Source organism: Hippocampus guttulatus, chromosome 10, assembly GCF_054856545.1.
Source record: "Hippocampus guttulatus isolate MCC_2025c chromosome 10, RoL_Hgut_1.0, whole genome shotgun sequence".
Taxonomy (NCBI): domain Eukaryota; kingdom Metazoa; phylum Chordata; class Actinopteri; order Syngnathiformes; family Syngnathidae; genus Hippocampus; species Hippocampus guttulatus.
Window position 1 is genome coordinate 113,556 of NC_141270.1, and position 16,451 is coordinate 130,006.

Genomic DNA, 16,451 nt, shown 5'->3' on the forward strand with positions numbered 1-16,451 from the left:
TTTCAATGTGGCATTTTAATTTGTCAAGGTCAAGGATCGAGCCTTTTCTGTTGCTGGTCCCTCTCTCTGGAATGAGCTCCCACTGAACATTCGGCAAGCCTCCTCAAAACTCACTTGTATTCTTTGGCATTCGACTCAGCATGACTTAGATTTGTTCTTGGTTTTACTGTTTGGTGCTTTCTACCGTCTTTATTACCGATTTGTCTTTGTCTTTCCGATTTGTTTGAAAGTGCTCTATAAATACAGTTGACCTGAGACACTCACATTTTCACTCATTATTATTATCGTATTCTTGTTATTACTACTACTAGTAGTAGGACATTTAGAACCTTTTTGCAGTGGTTGCAGAACATGGATAAAAAGGAAAACGATTGTAAGCACCGGTGTGGTGGAAAGGAGTCCACGCGTTAGCCGATTCAAGGTTTTTAAACCTTTGGCTCCCCTACACGGTAATTCCCGGTACCGCAGCTGAACTCGTCAAGTCGGCACCCCTATTTAAACAAAAAAAGCGAAACGGGTCTTATGGTCATTTCCCAAGGTAAACACTTTATTCAAAAATAAATTACCATTGATTTGTCTTTTTTTTCATGTGGACAGGAATCACACTTCCGCCTCATTCAATCAATCACATTTTATGGTGTCCTCGTCTAAACACTTGAACAGCAGCAAAACGACGACACCGGACAGGTAAATTAAGCCAAACCAAAACAATCTTAATTCGCTACAAAACGTATTCAAAGTTTATTTAAATTACATTTCTAACATGCAATCTCTGTGCGTAACAAAACCCCGGCGCTTGAGGTGATTCAATGATGCTGCTACTCGCTTGTTGGCTCCTGAGAATCGAAGGAGTGCGACCGTCAAAGGGCAGAGGTCACATTTGGAGTTATACTCAACTTTTAACCACACTACGAACCATTGTTGGAGAAAATTGACCAAGTCATCTGCGGTTTTCTCTCGAGGGAGCGGCGCATGCCTTTCGAAAAGCACAGACGAGTTGGCAAGCTATACCAACATCTTGCCAAAGCCTTCCACTTGCTCCATCTGCGTCTTACCGTTTTTTGTTTGTTTTTTTTGTCCGTGTCAAATTAAGTCCTTGTGAAAAAATGAACGAGGGCGTAGTTAAGTTTGGAATCGTTTTGACATGAATTTGTGTGAATATGTTCAACCTTCAGTTTGCCGTGAAAAAAAGTAACGCAAATTTGCTGGAGCATTTTTTAAGCCTATGAAGCGAAATCGCGAAACTCTCTTGATGTGCCTCGGCTTTAACTCGTCGAAACGTCAGCGTGAGATCCTATGAGGTTTGTGTTGTGAAATATGTGATGGACAAAAAGTACGAAGAATTAAGCAGATTCAAGCCAGAGGAAAAATACAACGTAGCCTGTAATCTAAAGCCTTAAACTTGCTCAATTTCACTTTTTTTTTTTAAACATCAAAATGTCAGCCTGAGAGTAATTTAAGGTAGACCGGAGGAGGGGGGGGGGGGGGGCTGTAAGATAAGAGCCAGCTAAAGCCTTAAACTAGCTTAATGTCACTTAATTGTCAAAATGTCAGTCAGGGAGCAAATGAAGTGTTTCCATGAACAAGTCCAAATGCTTCGTTGGACCTTCGCTCATGTGAGCGCCACGCAGAAGAGGACCACAAAGCACGTGGAAGTGCCTGGCTCTCAACTCCACCCGACTCAATGGCTGACTGGCCCTTACAGTTTCTATCGATGACAATGGCACGAGGTTACAGACGCATCTTAACGTAGTCAGCAGCTTCTCACAATGCTTGCATTTGCCTTCCATGTTGTTTCTAAAAGACCTGATTGGAATAGTTGTGCTTTCAAGGCAATGTGTTGGCGTCCATTTTCGAGGATGATTTGTTGTTTTTTTTTGGCAAAAGGCCACTGCAAGCTTTGGTGTTGATCTACTCCTCGCAGTTGTAAGCACATGAGGAAGAGTGATGGTGATGAGGGAAGTGCATCAGTGCGTCTTTAACTTGGCGTTTTGTTGCTGCTGCTGCTGTGAAGACGAAGAGGAGGAAGGGAAGGTGGAGGCGGAGGCCAGCGAAGAGGAGCCACCGCTGCCGCCGCCGCCGCCGCCGCCGCCGGGTTCGGTCAGGCTGGCTTTGAGCGAGTTGACCACCGTCTGCCGCACGTTGTCTTCCATGTAATGTTCACTGAGCGGCTTGAGAACCTGCAAGCACAGCCAAAGCGCACGCAGTGAGCAACACTTGCGGGCAAACGGAGAGACGGTATGTCCGCAGACAAAGAAAAAGTATTGACATCAAGCAAGCAAGCGGGACCCCAATATCACGAAACCTTCTAAATACCGTGAATGGGTGTAGACTTAAACTTTGTACCGACATATAAAAGCGACGTGCACTTAAGACGGATGTGCTAACCCGTCGGCCAGCGTGGCGCTTATTGAATTTGACCTTTAGAACATTTCCACCAACACGCTGTACTTGAAAACAAATTCAGATCCAATTTTAAAAAGGACAATGTGAAGGACAAATGTTCGGGGGGGAAAAAAAGTAGCACCTAAAAATACACCTCCCGCTGCCAATTACGTTTCAAATATACATTCAACTGACTATTCTTACGGACAAGCGATATTTTAAATGATAGAAAGAAAAACATCTATTTTAATAATAATAATAATTATTATTATTACTATTAAAGAAAAACATCAATTTTAAATACAAATTTCACCCCTTTGTTGTATTTTCGAAAACATTTAAATGTCTATAGAATTTTAAAAAATACATTGAGATTTTTTTTAATACGAATGTACCTATATGTTATGTTTAATTTATACCATCTTGTTTTTTTCTAAGACACAATTTTACCTATTCATATATATATATATATATATATATATATATATATATACACACACACATACTATTTATATATGGTGTCAAATTAGCATATGCGGTTTGGGAAAAAGGAAAAAGGCTCAAATGTAAAATTAGAAAGAGAAGAGTAAAAGGAAGGGTTGTTGAGCACGCACAACATCAAAACACCTCCAAAGTATAAAACTGAAGCCAACTGAAGAAGTCTCCTTAAAAATAAAGAAAGAAATAAATGAACCATTAAAAAAAAAGACGTGGTAAGAAGACGACCAATAGCAACCGTGAGATCTGTCGTGGGCGTGGCCACAGAGTCCAGCGTGTCAACAAACGGCTAAAAGTGCGGAGGCGACAACGCGCGGTCTTAGCGGCTCTTCCTTTGGCGGTAGTTGTTGTTGTTGGGGGGCGAGAGCGCCGCCAACGGCAGAAGAGCGGCGGGCCACGACGCGCCCCCGGTCACGTGGTCGCAAAGTTTGGGAAAAACCTGAGGAGCACAGCGAGCAGGAAGAGCAGCAGTTACCCGCCAGAACCGGAAGAGAGATCCAAAAGGGTCAGCCCAAATGAAAGAGGAAGAAAATGGAAAGTCGCAGGCGGCAGGAAAGGAAGGGGGAAAAATTAAAAAGTGCAGGCCGGATAAGGAAGAGGAGGGTTGTTGGCTGTCGAATGTTTGCTTCTCTGGGGCGTACTCCCCCCGCTTTTTAATGCAGATTGTTTCTCATCATTGTTTACAGTGAACACCGACTGTTGTGTTTTGTGATTCGCTCCCGTTTCATCGAGAACTGCTTCAAACAACAAGGCGCATGCAGGGAAAGCGCTTCCCGACTGTCTGCGTCTTACGCGTCGCGTTGGATTATTCGGGCATTTTATGCGAACTGTTGTTTTGATGGCGGCGCGGGCACCCGCAGCGGCTCCTCTCGTTTTATGTTGAGAGGGCAGACATTTCATCTGCAGTTGACAATTAAGATGTCTCGACTTGACTTATACATGGCATTGCGATTTCACAAGAAATGCGTGTCAGCCCGTGACGAATGGCGCTGCGGGAGCGAGTGCAGTCATTATTTCAGACATCGCAAGCGCACGTGTGGCCATTTTTCTCTTTTTTTAGGGGGAGCACGCCCCGAACCAAATAGCGACAGAAACGAATGTTGACAACAACGCCGGCGTCCGCATGCACCGCGGCGTACGGGGAGAGGGAAAGGCCGAAAGGCCCCGCGCGTCCGTCAACTGACCTGTTCCCACAGCGTCTCGGCCACCAGGTCGATGACGGCGCCCACCTCGCGGAACTCGCCCGAGTACTTGACGTAGGCCCACGCGCAGAGCGCCAGGAGCGCCAGGCCCATCAGCAGGTCGGCCAGCGCCGCCAGCGCGCTCAGGCCCACGAAGCCCGTCAAGCCCGACGCCACGTAGGCGGCGAACATGACGGCGAAGAGCGTGGCGGGCGTGCGCGCGGCGTAGAAGATGTTCTTGCCGTCGTTGTGCTTGCAGAAGTTGCCGAAGGCCTCGTCCAGCTCGGCCTCCAGCCGGCTCTGGTAGCGCCGGCAGAACTCGGCGCCGCCCATCTTCTTCACCGAGCGGAAGTAGCGCACCGAGCGCTCGCGGAACTCGTCGTGGCGGCGCTCCAGGTCGGCGGGGGCCATGTAGGGCTTGTCGCCGCCGCACACCTGAAATCCCACGGCGGAGGAGGGCGAGGGAGTGAGGAATCGACCCGAAATCAACGGCGCGCCGGCACGGCAAAGGCTGCCGTTTGGAAAGGGCGTCGACTCGCCATCCTTTCCCGACACGTGGAAAGCGCGATCAAGCCACGGCAGACTCGTTCGCACGATGGGCGATCGATGACTCGGTGCCGTCGGATTACGCCGCGCTCGTTTGCTGGAATTTTGCAAAGTTGCGGTAGTTTACCCCGAAGAGGTCCGAAGCGCGCGTTTCGCTGGCAAATTTGGCCGAGCGGCCAATGAGTTTGAAAAGCCCTTTTGGCATTTGGCACGGAGCCGATGACGACGCCGGAGTTTTGTTTCGAAGGCGGCCGACGGGGTTGTCGCGCTGACCTGCTCCATGTTCTTGCCGTACATGTCTTTGGCTCCGGCTACGGCGGTCAGGTTGTTTGCCTCCGCCGTCGCCTGGGAAACGGTGAACAAACAAACGGCGCGCTAGGGAATCTCTCCGGGGCGGCGGCGGGTGAAGAAAACAAAACAAATGCGCGGCCAACCTGCAACATGGACTTTGGATGAGGCAGCTCTTCGCCTTGGTAGATCTTGATGTACGCCTTGGGGTGTCACGGTTCAACGTTAGCAGAAGCGGGCCGACGGCCCGGATCTCGGCTTTTGCGCAAAAGGGCTACCTTGAAGTACTCCACGAGATCTCGACAGGTGACTTTGTTGCCGCCGATCTCTTTCACCACCAGTCGTTCGGGGGCCAGGAGGAGAGGCACCAGCCGCGACAGCTCCCGCTTAAAGTCCCCGTCGATGTCTGAAAGGCAAAAAACCACCCCAAAAACCAAAAACCTGCCGCCGGAGTCCTTCTGGCGCACAGCGCGACGCGCATTTGACCCACGTTACCTCTTAGCCGGCCGTCAAAGTGAGGGTTGGTGGACACCTGGAGGCCCGGGTGGGGCAGCAGGAAGCAGCCGATGTTGGAGAAGCACGAGTGGATGTGCTTGCGGACGTTCTGCAGCTCCTCGTGCTGGTTCTGCTTCACCTGCGGCCGCACGCTCGTCACGTCGGGAACATTTCGCCATCCGAGGCGGCGGAGACTCGCTCGTCTGGACCGGGAGATCGCGGCGGGCGATTGCGCGATGTCGGACGGGCGCCGCGTGACGGGGAGGGCGAACGCCGAGCCGAGCGAAACGCCACGACGACGCTGGTGTCTTACGGGTCGGTCGCCGGCAGAAAACCGGCAAGAAGAAACGTTTGCGAGCACGATGCGGCCGGCGGGCGGGCTAACGCTCGGCCCGGCTTCTGCTCCGCGCGGTCCGGATGCCGCCTCTCTCGCCGCTCGCGCTTGTAGCCACGCCACTCGAGCCAAGCGCGACTCGGCCGTCGACGGTCCGCCGCTCCCTGCGCGGGCGCGTCTTTAGGCTCCGACCGATCGGCGCCGACGCGACGGACGGTCCGCACCGAAGAGCTTCGATCTAGGACACCAGCTAAGCTAGCCTAGCCGAGGCGACGGCCAAGTTAGGAAAGACGACGCGACGCTCGAGGTCGGACGGAGGCGCTCTCCTCGGTAATGGCTATGGTTTTCCTTTCTCTGTCCAAATGTCGATCGATCGAGCTAGATCGATAGTTTCAACTACATTCGTAGTCTGGTCCACGGCGTCTTCTTTTGCTCCAGCGGCGTTTAGCTCAAGTGTTTAGAAAGAGAGCGACATTTCTTTCGCGCCACCTCTCTCACTGCTCACGCTTGCCGTCAAGCCAGACAGCTCGTCATTGTCGGGGGTGGGGGCGAGTTGCCCGCGGCCTATTTGAGCGGGAAGGACGCGCCTGCGAGTCCGTCCTCATCATGCGGGGCTCGGCTCAAAATCACAAATCGGATCAAATGGTCGAGCGTGTTCAACATCAGTCGCATGGGGCGAGCCTCACCTGAAGCCGCTTGGTCAGGAAAGCGCGGCCTCCCTCCGGGCCGTAGTCGTGCTCGTAGGGGAAACTCCAATCCCGAATGAGGAACATGAGCGACTAATGAGAAGACGACAAGAGCAGTGCAGCTTTGTCGTCCGCAAAGCGAATGAGAGGGCGGGGCGGGGCGGGGCGGGCGGGGCACCTGAAAAGGCTTCAAGTAGACCTCTTCCAAGGCGAGGCGGCCGTACTCGGTGAAGAGCTGCGGAAGCGGGGAGGGGTCAGGCAAAACCTCGGCCGCGGCTCACCGGCGCTTCGAGAAAACGGGACCGACCTGAAGGTGCTGCAGGTCGTCTTCCTGAATGTTCTGCGAGAGGTTGTACACCTGAGAAGGAAGGCGACAAAGCGTGATTGCCAAGCGCGGCGGCTCCTCGGCGTTTGTGTTTTTTCCAAGCCGACCTGCACCGAGCTGGTCATGGTGCTGAGGGCGAAGACGGTGGCGCAGTCCTTGATGGTGGACTGGCTGTCAAAGGCTCCCTGCGTGTCCGCGAGGAGGACGGCCACCTGAAACGGGGACAGCGTCAAACGCCGCCCGCGCGCCTCCTCCCGCCTCGTCCCGCCTCCCACCTGGCCGCCGTCCGGCTTGTCGACCACAAAGACGCGGCTCCACACTTGGATCCCCGTGGTCTCCCGCTCGCAGCCTCCCCGCCAGGTGAAGCCGGTCAGCGGCTCGTCGTCCCCGCCCATCCAGCGCTCCTTTTGCTGCGGGGGGGGGCAGGGCCGCGGGTGAACGGCCGGCGGGCAAAGCTGACGAAAAGCCCGGAGCCGAGACTCGAAAGCGCAACGGTGCCTCACCCGATCGTACATGTAGCGCAGCATGAAGTCCAGCAGGAAGGACTTGCCCTTGCGGAAGGCGCCGGCCACCGACACCACCACCACGTCCAGGTCGCGCACGCGCTCCTGCAGCAGGATCTTCTCCAGCGCGCCGGCGTCCAGCTCAAAGCCGGCGCGCTCCTCCTGGGCCCGCAGGATCTGCACCGGCCGGGCCTCCTCCTCCCCCTCGTCCTGGCGAGAGCGCACGCGGCCGTCCTGATACGGCCCGGTCGGTCGGGATCGCGGACGGCGACGCCTGACCTGCCATTCCGGAACGCCTTCGTCGGGCGAAGGGCTGAGCCCGGCCATCGTCGCCCCGTCGGAGCTCATCTTGCCCGGAGGCGAGTCATGATCCGGGTCCTCGAGTCTGGCCGGGGCGGGCCTGGGACCGCGTCGAACGACGGGGACGTCTTGGACTCTGCTCGAGCCTTCTCCAGGGGTGGGGGGGGGGGGGGGGGCAGAAAGAAAAAAGTGGTTATATCTGCCCCATTAATCAGGACACGTTTCAGGCGGTCATCTGGGCCCAGCTCCAAAATAGCCGCGTGCTGAAAATCACCCAAGAGCACAAAGTAGAAGGGAGGGCCGCCATTTTTCCTCTGCGCTCCCGGGGGCCCCGCGTAGGGCCGGGTGCATCCAAAACGCATACGCGACAAAAAGTCCCCCCCCCCCCCCCCCGAACGAAGGAACGGAGCCGTGTGCAGCAGACGACCCGGTTCGGCTCGCTTTGGCACGGCAAATGAGGTCGCGGCGGCCCGTCCGCTCACCGAGAGCGCTCATCCCGACTCGCTAAAGATTTGAAATCCCGCAGCGATGCGCCGCGCTTCCGTCTCCCCGCCGGCGCTCCTTCATTCCGGACGAGCGAGCCGAGCCCGCGCGCGCGAGGGCCATCGAAAACCAGAGCGCTCGGTCCTCCGGGTTCGCCGAGCGCATGTCCGAGCGTGCGCGGTCTAAAAAAGGCCACCCCGTCGGGACGGGGATGAGGCTCGAGTCACGCCTCACTTGATTTGACCGTAACGGGCGAGAGAACGCGCCGTGCCGAGGTGAGCTTCTTTAATCTCCCCCCGCTTCCTTCCCCGCGCCCCGAATATGGCCAGTTGCGAGCGGAAAGTTTATAATCTCTCACGCGAGGGCGGGCGGGGGGCTTGCGTCAAGCGCTCTGGCCACACTGACGAGCTGCGCCCGGGCCGGAAGCCACTTGACTTCCGATGCCACGCGTGGCACATGCCGTTCAAAGTCGCCGCCATGTCCAAACCCAAAAAAAGGTGCCGCTCACGCACGCCTTTTCCACCGGCCACCATTTGCGGCGCGGGAACTCGGGCTCCCGGAGAGCCGTCTCCTGCCTCTTTTCCACCCCTCCCCGCTCCGGCGCGCCCGATTCAAACGATCGGCTCGCCGGCAAGCTCCGCTCCGGACAAGCCTCGAGCGAGCCCGATCTATCGAATCGGGAGAGGCCCCGAAAGAGGCGGGACGTGGCTCGGCTTCCTGGCCTTTCTTGCGCCCGACACCAACGAGTCTGAGGCCGCACGCCATTCACTTCCCACACGTGGGCTCTTCTCGGCCTTTTGCGCGCCGCCCTCGCGTCCACTTCTTTGGAGGAGCGTCGGTCGTGGTCGAAAAATGAGACCTGCAAAACTCGGAGGGCAAATTTGACCTTTGCGACCCGTTGGGCTTCGCGTCGCTTGGCGGCCACCCGAATTTGGGCCGGAGAAAGCGAGCTACATGAAGGCCAAAGCCGGATTCGGCTACTTCGGGACGACTCGGTGGGCGGCTTTCCAGCAAAGCGTCAGCCCACCCCCACCCGTGGCACCTCTCTGGGTGCGCGCGGGGCAAACGTCCAACTGTGGAGAGACCAGGAGGACAAAGTGCACAATCGGAGGAGCGGGGCGGCATTGGAGTGCACATGCGGCCGTTTGGCTTGTTTTGGTCGAGCCGGCCAACGGACACGGCACAGAGAGGTCCGGTCCAAGCCCGTTTGACACGTTTGCCTCCTCCAGCACGCCCCATTCCGACAATCGGCTCACCGGCGAGCTCGGCGGAAGCCCGATAAGGGGATGCTCGTCATTTCAACCAGCTCGGTCAGATGGGGGCCCCCTTAAACTTGCAACAACGCAATCGGCAACTTGGGTCCCGATTTCAGCACGGAACGTGAAGGCGCGATTTGCTTTGGGCCCATATGAAATGACGCCGGCTGGTGGTTTATTCAAGCGACGGCGAGAGTAAGCCACGCGGACAAGGCCAATGCACGGCGAGCGCTTCAAGCAACCGGGCCCAAAATAAAACAACGCACTCCTCTATTGTTAGACGGCGTCGTCCGGTGTGGAAGACCACTCCGGGCCGTCGCTTGGACCGGGCCAAAAATGACTTCGATTTGACAACACGTCTAAAGACAAGTTGTTTTGCCCTCCGTGCCAGCCGGTGTGCGGTGACGGTCCAAACGATGAAACAAACACTCTTTGGCTGGATGGCAGAATAGATCTCCCCGTCTAGCCATTTGGGGTGCCAAAGGCATGGCGGTGCGTCCTCCGTCAAAAGAAGCGTCAGCGCCTTGGGTCGGCACGGACGGTTGCAAAGCGACAAAACGCGACTAATATTAGGCCGCGTAAACCGATCCGTCTTCGCGGTGGAAGGACGGCGTCGACCCCGCGCGTGTTGTTGTCATCACCAAATTCGGCGCCGCTTCTCAGGGGAAGCGCGGCGGTGCGGACCGGAGGCTCGGGGACCGGGCCGGTCGCCTCGTCAGTGTCCAGGTGAAGGGGGGTGGGGGGGGGGGGGCCCTGACAGGTGTCCCGCGCGAGACGCTTGGCTGTCCGGTTCCGACTCGTATTACAGTATTTCCGCTTGAGAGCAGATTCTAGGGGGCGGCTGGTTTGTTTTATTTGTCGTAGCCAAACAAGCCCAAACGCGGACGCCGCGCGGCTTCCGAAGCTAACAGGCGAGCGGGCTAAAGGGGCCGAAAAAAGGCAACGCCGAAGGAGCCGCAATCGCGTTTCTTCTTTGTTTTTCCCGGCCACTCGCTCGCGGCGACCACGTCGTTGGACAAAGGCCCTTACCTTGCTCGGCTCGCGCGCTTTTATAGTTGGGCTCGAAGTGAGCTCTGCTCCTCAACCCGCTCACCTCCGCCATCTTGGGTCTGAGCTCTCGTCAGCCTCGCTGACGTCACAGCACGGTGGCGTCCGCCGCCTGTTTCCATGCTTAAATGTTGGCCCGCGACTCGGGTCGGGAGTTTTTAGCCCGCAAAATTCCCCCTCAGGACCCCCGCGAGTGTTCATTTTAAAGGCTCCGAAAGGTGACCGACGTCGATGTCGAGACCTTCGTCGCGCTTTAATGCTTGTCCGCGTTTCTGCGCCTATCAGCGAGCGGTGGTCGCAGGCAGGCAGGCAGGCAGGCGAGAGTAGCGTCAAGCATGCATCCACTTCAGTCCGAGGTCGTTTCTTTCAATCGAAACCCCATTACTGTATTTATTATGCCGCGCTTCATATCGCATAACCCCATTACGGGCTTTGTTGCTTTCAAATTCTTTGGCAGGCTGAGCATCGAGTCCTGAGTTTTGGGCTCGAATCTCTGTGCAGAGTTGCAGTTCCCAGTGTTCTATCTCCCTGACTTTTTGTGGGTGCGCCAATCTCGATTCGGCATGTTAGCTTGGCTGTGATTGTCACTGTGAGGCGGAGCCGGACTTCCTTGGGGGGGGGGGGGGGGTCAGGGGGTGACCAAGGCTCTCTCAAACAAACGTTGTTTGACAATAAAGTTGTACTTGACTTGTTGTTGAGCGTTTTTCTACCTTTTGTACGCAAAGCGCTTTACGCCGTTTACTCATTTGCCCGCGCATCATCAGGAGCAACTGGGAGCGCAGTGTCTTGATCAAGGTCACAATGGCCGGGAATTGAACCCCCAACTTCTGGAATCGGGACATAACCTCCCATTTAAAAAAAAAATCATTTCACACACACACACACCTAACTCCACCAGTGTGATGGTGACTGGGCGCGATGTGGACTGGCCATACAAATGGCCATCGCTATGGGTCGGGGTGATGGGAAGCCCAACACACCGGCCCAGTCTAAAGAGAAGACCGACAGAATCTCCTGTTTGAACGCTCATTTGGCTTTGATGGCATCGAACCTGCTCGCGGCGAGGCCAAACACCGAGCCAAAGCAAGCCATCAAACTTGCTCTTCAGCGCAAGCGATCAAATAAGTGTCCTCAAGTGTTTGCTCAGCTGTTTCCCCACATCCTGGAAAGACTATCTGCTCGGAGCAGAAATAGGAGGGCGGCATGTCTCGGAGGACTGCTAATCCTTTGACAAGTTCCCCTTGGCTGCGGAGGCCCAACGTCCGCCACGCGGGGGCGGCGGGAGGGGGGAAGTGGCCCCTGATAGGTCCTTATGCCAAACCTGGGTCTTTTGTCCCCAGGTTCCTGTTCTGCGCAGCGCTCGAGTGATAGGATAGCGTTTTATTAGTAAGAACAAAATCAAATTAATAGAAAAAAAAATCGCTGGCGGTAGCTTGGACGCCACAGTGACTTTTCCATTCTCCAACTCCATTTTCACTTGACAGACGTGCTCACGAGACGTGCACGCGCAGGCAAATCAACATGGCGTATTGACACCGCAAAGACGAGCAAGACGTGACGAGAGGTGGTCAAACGCGGATAAAAGCGATTGGAAGCCGCACGTCCCGAAATAACCTCCCGCTCACTCCTCTCGTTTTGACACTCGCGGCGGCGATAGTTTCGGACCAGGTACCCCCCCCCCCCCCCCTCGCATATTTGAGCCATCTCCAGCCAGAGATTTCACTTGACGTTTTGAAATCCAGGCGCGAGTTTGCATTTCAAGATGAACACGGCGCCATCCTCGCGCCACTCCCCGAGTGGCGCTCTTCCTTGTCTCCATTCCTTTGGATGCTTTTCCATTGGCTTTTTTTTTTTATGTGGCTTTGGAGACAGTGGAAGTTAAGTGAAGCGCCTGAGCACATTGGCCAAAGCAATATTTTTGTAGGCATCTTTGCCCAGAATAGAAAATTGCCCCAGTGCGGCGAAACAAATGAACATCCATCGATCTCTTCACTTGAGTTTGCATCTAGGGTGGGGGGCTCCCTCTAGCGGCCCGAGATTTGATGACATTCAAATCAGCGTCTGGCAAGCATTGTTTCAACGCGACCGCGCGGTGGCAGCACAGACGAGGAATTGAGCCCGTTAGGCTCACATGCAAAATGAATCCAGTCAGGTCATGTGATTTGATGTTTTCATGAGTTGTCGGCGTCACCAAATAAACAGCTTGGCTCTTTCGAAGAGTTAAAAGAGTCACAATAAGGTATTTTCAAAATAGATCTTTGACAAATCAAAATGCATACAAACAAAAATCCCATTCACAGTCAACCTGCGTCATTTTGAGAGGGAAGAAATGCCACCTGTGCTGTATTTGACAAGAAAGTTGGCGTTCACTTCATCGAAGAAAAATGGCGCCGCTTATTTCGAGTCACCTTTGAACTCGGTCACGCATAGCAGATGGATCTGATGCAAACGTGGACTTTTCTGAGGGGACCGCAGTTGAAAAGAAGGGGAGGCAAAGTGTGGGAGCGGACCTCCTCCGCTGTCACTTGTGAATAAAATGAACTCTTTTACGTATCGCGCAAACACACCGCAGCTCGTTCTTTCGATTCTTTTCGCGGGCCGGGTCTCAAAGCTCTCCCCGCACGGCTGCCGTCGGCGCTTCTCGTCCGCGGCGACGTAGCCGAACACTCCCGGCGAGCCGGGCCGCGCGCGGGCTGAAATGCCGCGCGCCGTCGTCACCGCGGCTAACCAAAACAGCAGCACTTACTCAAGGACCGAGAGAGTCTCTTGGTGTCACGTGGCAAGGTGGCGCTGGACCCCAAAAAGCAGGCGGGGGGGGGGGGGGGGCAGGGTGAACTTGACGAATTAGATTTCATAAAACAGAGAAAACTGAATCCAAAACAAACAAAGTGCTAACAACCAAAACTAATCCAAAGGAGCAAAACAAAACCATGGCAAAAAACTAACAGGAACAGAAACATGACAGCAGCAAAGGAACAGCAAACAAACGAACACGACGGTAGCAAGAGCAAACAACGAGCCGACGCCGAGCGGTCGGGCCGGGAGTCCTTTTAAAGCACCGATTACCTAACGACCGACAGGTGTGCGGCTGCAGGGGGAGCCCTACAGTGCCACCTGCTGGTCACAAACCCAATCATGACACTGTGTGTAAAAAGTCTTGCGCGGACTCGACTTCCACTCTGCCGTGTTCTTGATGCTGTGAAGGCTCGACTTCGACGCTGTCGCGTGGATCCGTCCTTCATGGTCTTGACCCCTATCGGAGCGTACCGGGAAGCGCGGGTATCTGCATATGCAACGCACCAGTGCTCACCCCTGGATTCATCTGGAGCGCAGCCACGAGGAGGGCTCGTCTGCTGTTGTTTTCTCCATGAAAACGTTTTTTTTTGTCAATGTGGGAAGCTAGAGGTGACATATCAAAGCCAACCGGGAATGACGTCTTGGTAGCGCCACCTTTTAGTCGCTTCCAGATCAAGGCACGCGCGTCATATATCACGTCAGCGTAAAAAGAACTGGCCCGATTGATTTGAAGACGACGAGCGAACGTGGCTTTGAGCATCTGGCGGTTGTCGCCGATCTCATTAGATGGCGCAGGTGTTTGCTAAATGGCAGGCGTTGGCTTTTCCGGGCTTTACGGCACGCAGCTGAAGCATCTCACCGAGCGAGAGCGTTGCATTGTGTCTCCGGCATCCCGCTGGGATTTTTACATCTTCTTTTTGTCTCTTGCTGCGTAATTAGCCGCAACATTTCAATCACTTTTCACGTCGCCGTTTCTCCCGCCGACCGACTCTTGTTTGTCTGTTCAAACGGACGCTTTCCCTCCCCAGATGGAGGCTTCGGTCGCGGCGGCTCTTCGCAAGGCCGCAACCTTCTGTTTCTGCTTTGGCCGGCGAGTCCGCCCTCTCGCGCCGTTGCCGTGGCGATGGCCGTCCATCAATCGAGGCCGGACGGCTTGTGAATGAGCGGCCAAAACGAAGGGGCGTGTTTGTTTGCGAGCTGAGGTCAGAGTTGAAAAAAAAAAAAAAATCACTCAACCCCCCCCTGACACCTCCTTTCGACAAAGTCCTCAGACTGGACGAGGCGGTGGCTTCTCTGGAGCTTGTCCATTTCATTCATCACATTCCGACCTCTTGCCGCTGTCCGGTGAAAGCCGGACAACGCCGACACAAACATCTTGCCAACGATTGAACGCGGTCAAGCGGCATTTAGCACCTCAATGCTTATTCTCAACATCTCAAGAAATTCAATCGACTCCAACCGCATTTATTTTCATTTTCACCCCCCCCCCCTCCCAAAATGACATTGAAAATTAGTGTAAGTAATAATTTTGATATTTCAACCCAATGCAATAATAGTTTCTATTTTCATTTTAAATAGCACAGCCACCTTTGCGGATGCACGTATGCTTATATCTCTATTTTATATTGCATTCTGGACTGCATCCAGTTCATTTTGGACATTTATTTTTGCATGTGCCAATACTTTGTTTTTCTACTTTCTTCCTTTCAAATTTTGCTGCTGTAAATTGCGAAGGTTTTCTTGTCTTATCTTACGTATTTTTTTCTAATCATGACGCCATGGTTCCTATTTTAATTTTAAGGACACGTTTCCGTCTTTTCCCATGATTGTCTTTTTTTGTCTCTCTTTCTCTCGCTCTTGCTTTCTTTTTTTTTTTTCAGCACGACGGCTGAACAGCCCTTCGTTTTGGCCATCCGGTCGGCAATCTGATGCGTATACACAAACAACAATTGTCACTGCGCAAAGTGTAATTATTTCTGCCTGATTTTCTCGCCGTCCTCTACTCTATGTGCGCCCATCCCGTACGGCATCGCCGGTGTCGAACGCGAGCGTCCCCGGCGTCCCTTTTGGCCTCCCTTTTTGTGCGCCATCAAAGGGGCCTGAGCAAAGAGACATGAGCCTTAATCGTTGCGCTTTATCAAGGGGATAAAGGCGTGAGCGCGCCTTTATTGTGCTACAAAGTGCGACAGACTGACGGGGAGGTAATTGGCCGGTGGTTTGTGATGGCGGCAGAGGACCCAAAGCAAGCTAAGCGCTAACAGTCCAAGTATTCAGCGCAAGAACAGTCACCGTTGGTTTGGGCGGCCGGCCATATTTGGCACTATTGTTTATTAATATGCAAAAAATGGAGCGAGAACCTCCTGCCATCCGCAGTTGAGTAAATAAACGAGTACAATGTGCAGAAGTATGGCGGGCAACTTTTCTTTTAGTGTCCGCAAATACGGCCGTTAGCATTTTAAGAGTTCCGTAGGATCGAAAGGTTTGCCGAGTCGGACATCGGCGGCGCGGCGCAGCTTGCTAATGTCAGCGGCTAATGTTGGCCGGCGTCCATTACCTCCGAACCGACGGCTGCGCGTCCGATTATGCGGCGGCCGTGTGACGAGTCGTTAGAGCATCGTTTCCAATCTGTGCTCGACACACACTTTTAATGAGCGTGTTTAGCTTCGATCAAGATTGTCAGGGCGAGGGAGGAATATCTACTTTGCTCGATGCTAACCGCAGAGGTGGGAAGTCCGCCGACTCCCTCTACATACGTGAATAGAAGTACAGAATGCAGTACAGTATTTGTGTTGCCCCGAAAGACCAACGGGTGGGAGTTGCGAGTAAAACGTCGGTGGGCAAAAATGAAAAAGACGGGGAGCGATACCCGTTCCCTCCGGGACAGGAACAAAGCGGTTGCGCTCGGCTACTTCTCCCGAGCGTTCGCTCGGCGCGGCGGTTCCCGTCGCCAAGCGCGCCGGCTGACGTGAATGTATGAGGGCTTTTATGTGCGCCGTCAAAAGGCCCAGTTTAGCGGGCCTCGTTGCGCGCCGGTGAGCGGGGCAGATGAAGGCGAGGACGCCCCCCCCCCCCCTCGGCCCCCCCTCCCGCGCGGCAGCGTGCCTAATCGGCCCTTTCTCGCCAGGGTCAAGACTTTCTGTCTGGGTCCGCGGCGCTGCCTGCCACCGAGGGTCGGCTCATTCAGGCGCACAATGTCGCTGTCAGTCCCGACAACGCTTCCCGCCTCCGCCGGCTCCAGCCCTGGCGGGGCCGCGCGATATTTCACGGCTCCCGACAATGGCCCGTCTGCCCGCACCCACCATATGCTTACTACGGGCCCGCAATATTG

At 54.6% G+C, this 16,451-nt stretch overlaps 1 protein-coding gene across 2 annotated transcripts; it reads right to left on the minus strand.

Moving 5' to 3' along the window:
• Nucleotides 1-526: 526 nt before the first annotated feature.
• Nucleotides 527-10,641, minus strand: LOC147198728 (atlastin-2-like). Of its 2 annotated transcripts, XR_015102165.1 has the most exons (15): nucleotides 10,310-10,641; nucleotides 7,521-7,687; nucleotides 7,242-7,451; nucleotides 7,014-7,148; nucleotides 6,846-6,950; nucleotides 6,721-6,771; nucleotides 6,592-6,648; nucleotides 6,414-6,506; nucleotides 5,394-5,532; nucleotides 5,177-5,304; nucleotides 5,045-5,101; nucleotides 4,884-4,955; nucleotides 4,068-4,499; nucleotides 3,122-3,322; nucleotides 2,033-2,180 (listed from the first exon to the last, which is right to left on the minus strand). XR_015102165.1 is itself a non-coding variant. In XM_086122885.1 (14 exons), the coding sequence occupies exons 1-14, from the start codon at nucleotides 10,380-10,382 to the stop codon at nucleotides 1,968-1,970; spliced, it is 1,932 nt and encodes a 643-aa protein (XP_085979011.1). In that variant the 5' UTR covers nucleotides 10,383-10,618; the 3' UTR covers nucleotides 527-1,967. The 2 variants fall into 2 exon arrangements, 1 of the variants encoding a protein (XP_085979011.1); XM_086122885.1 differs by lacking the exon at nucleotides 3,122-3,322 and having other exon boundaries at nucleotides 527-2,180; nucleotides 10,310-10,618.
• Nucleotides 10,642-16,451: the final 5,810 nt, after the last annotated feature.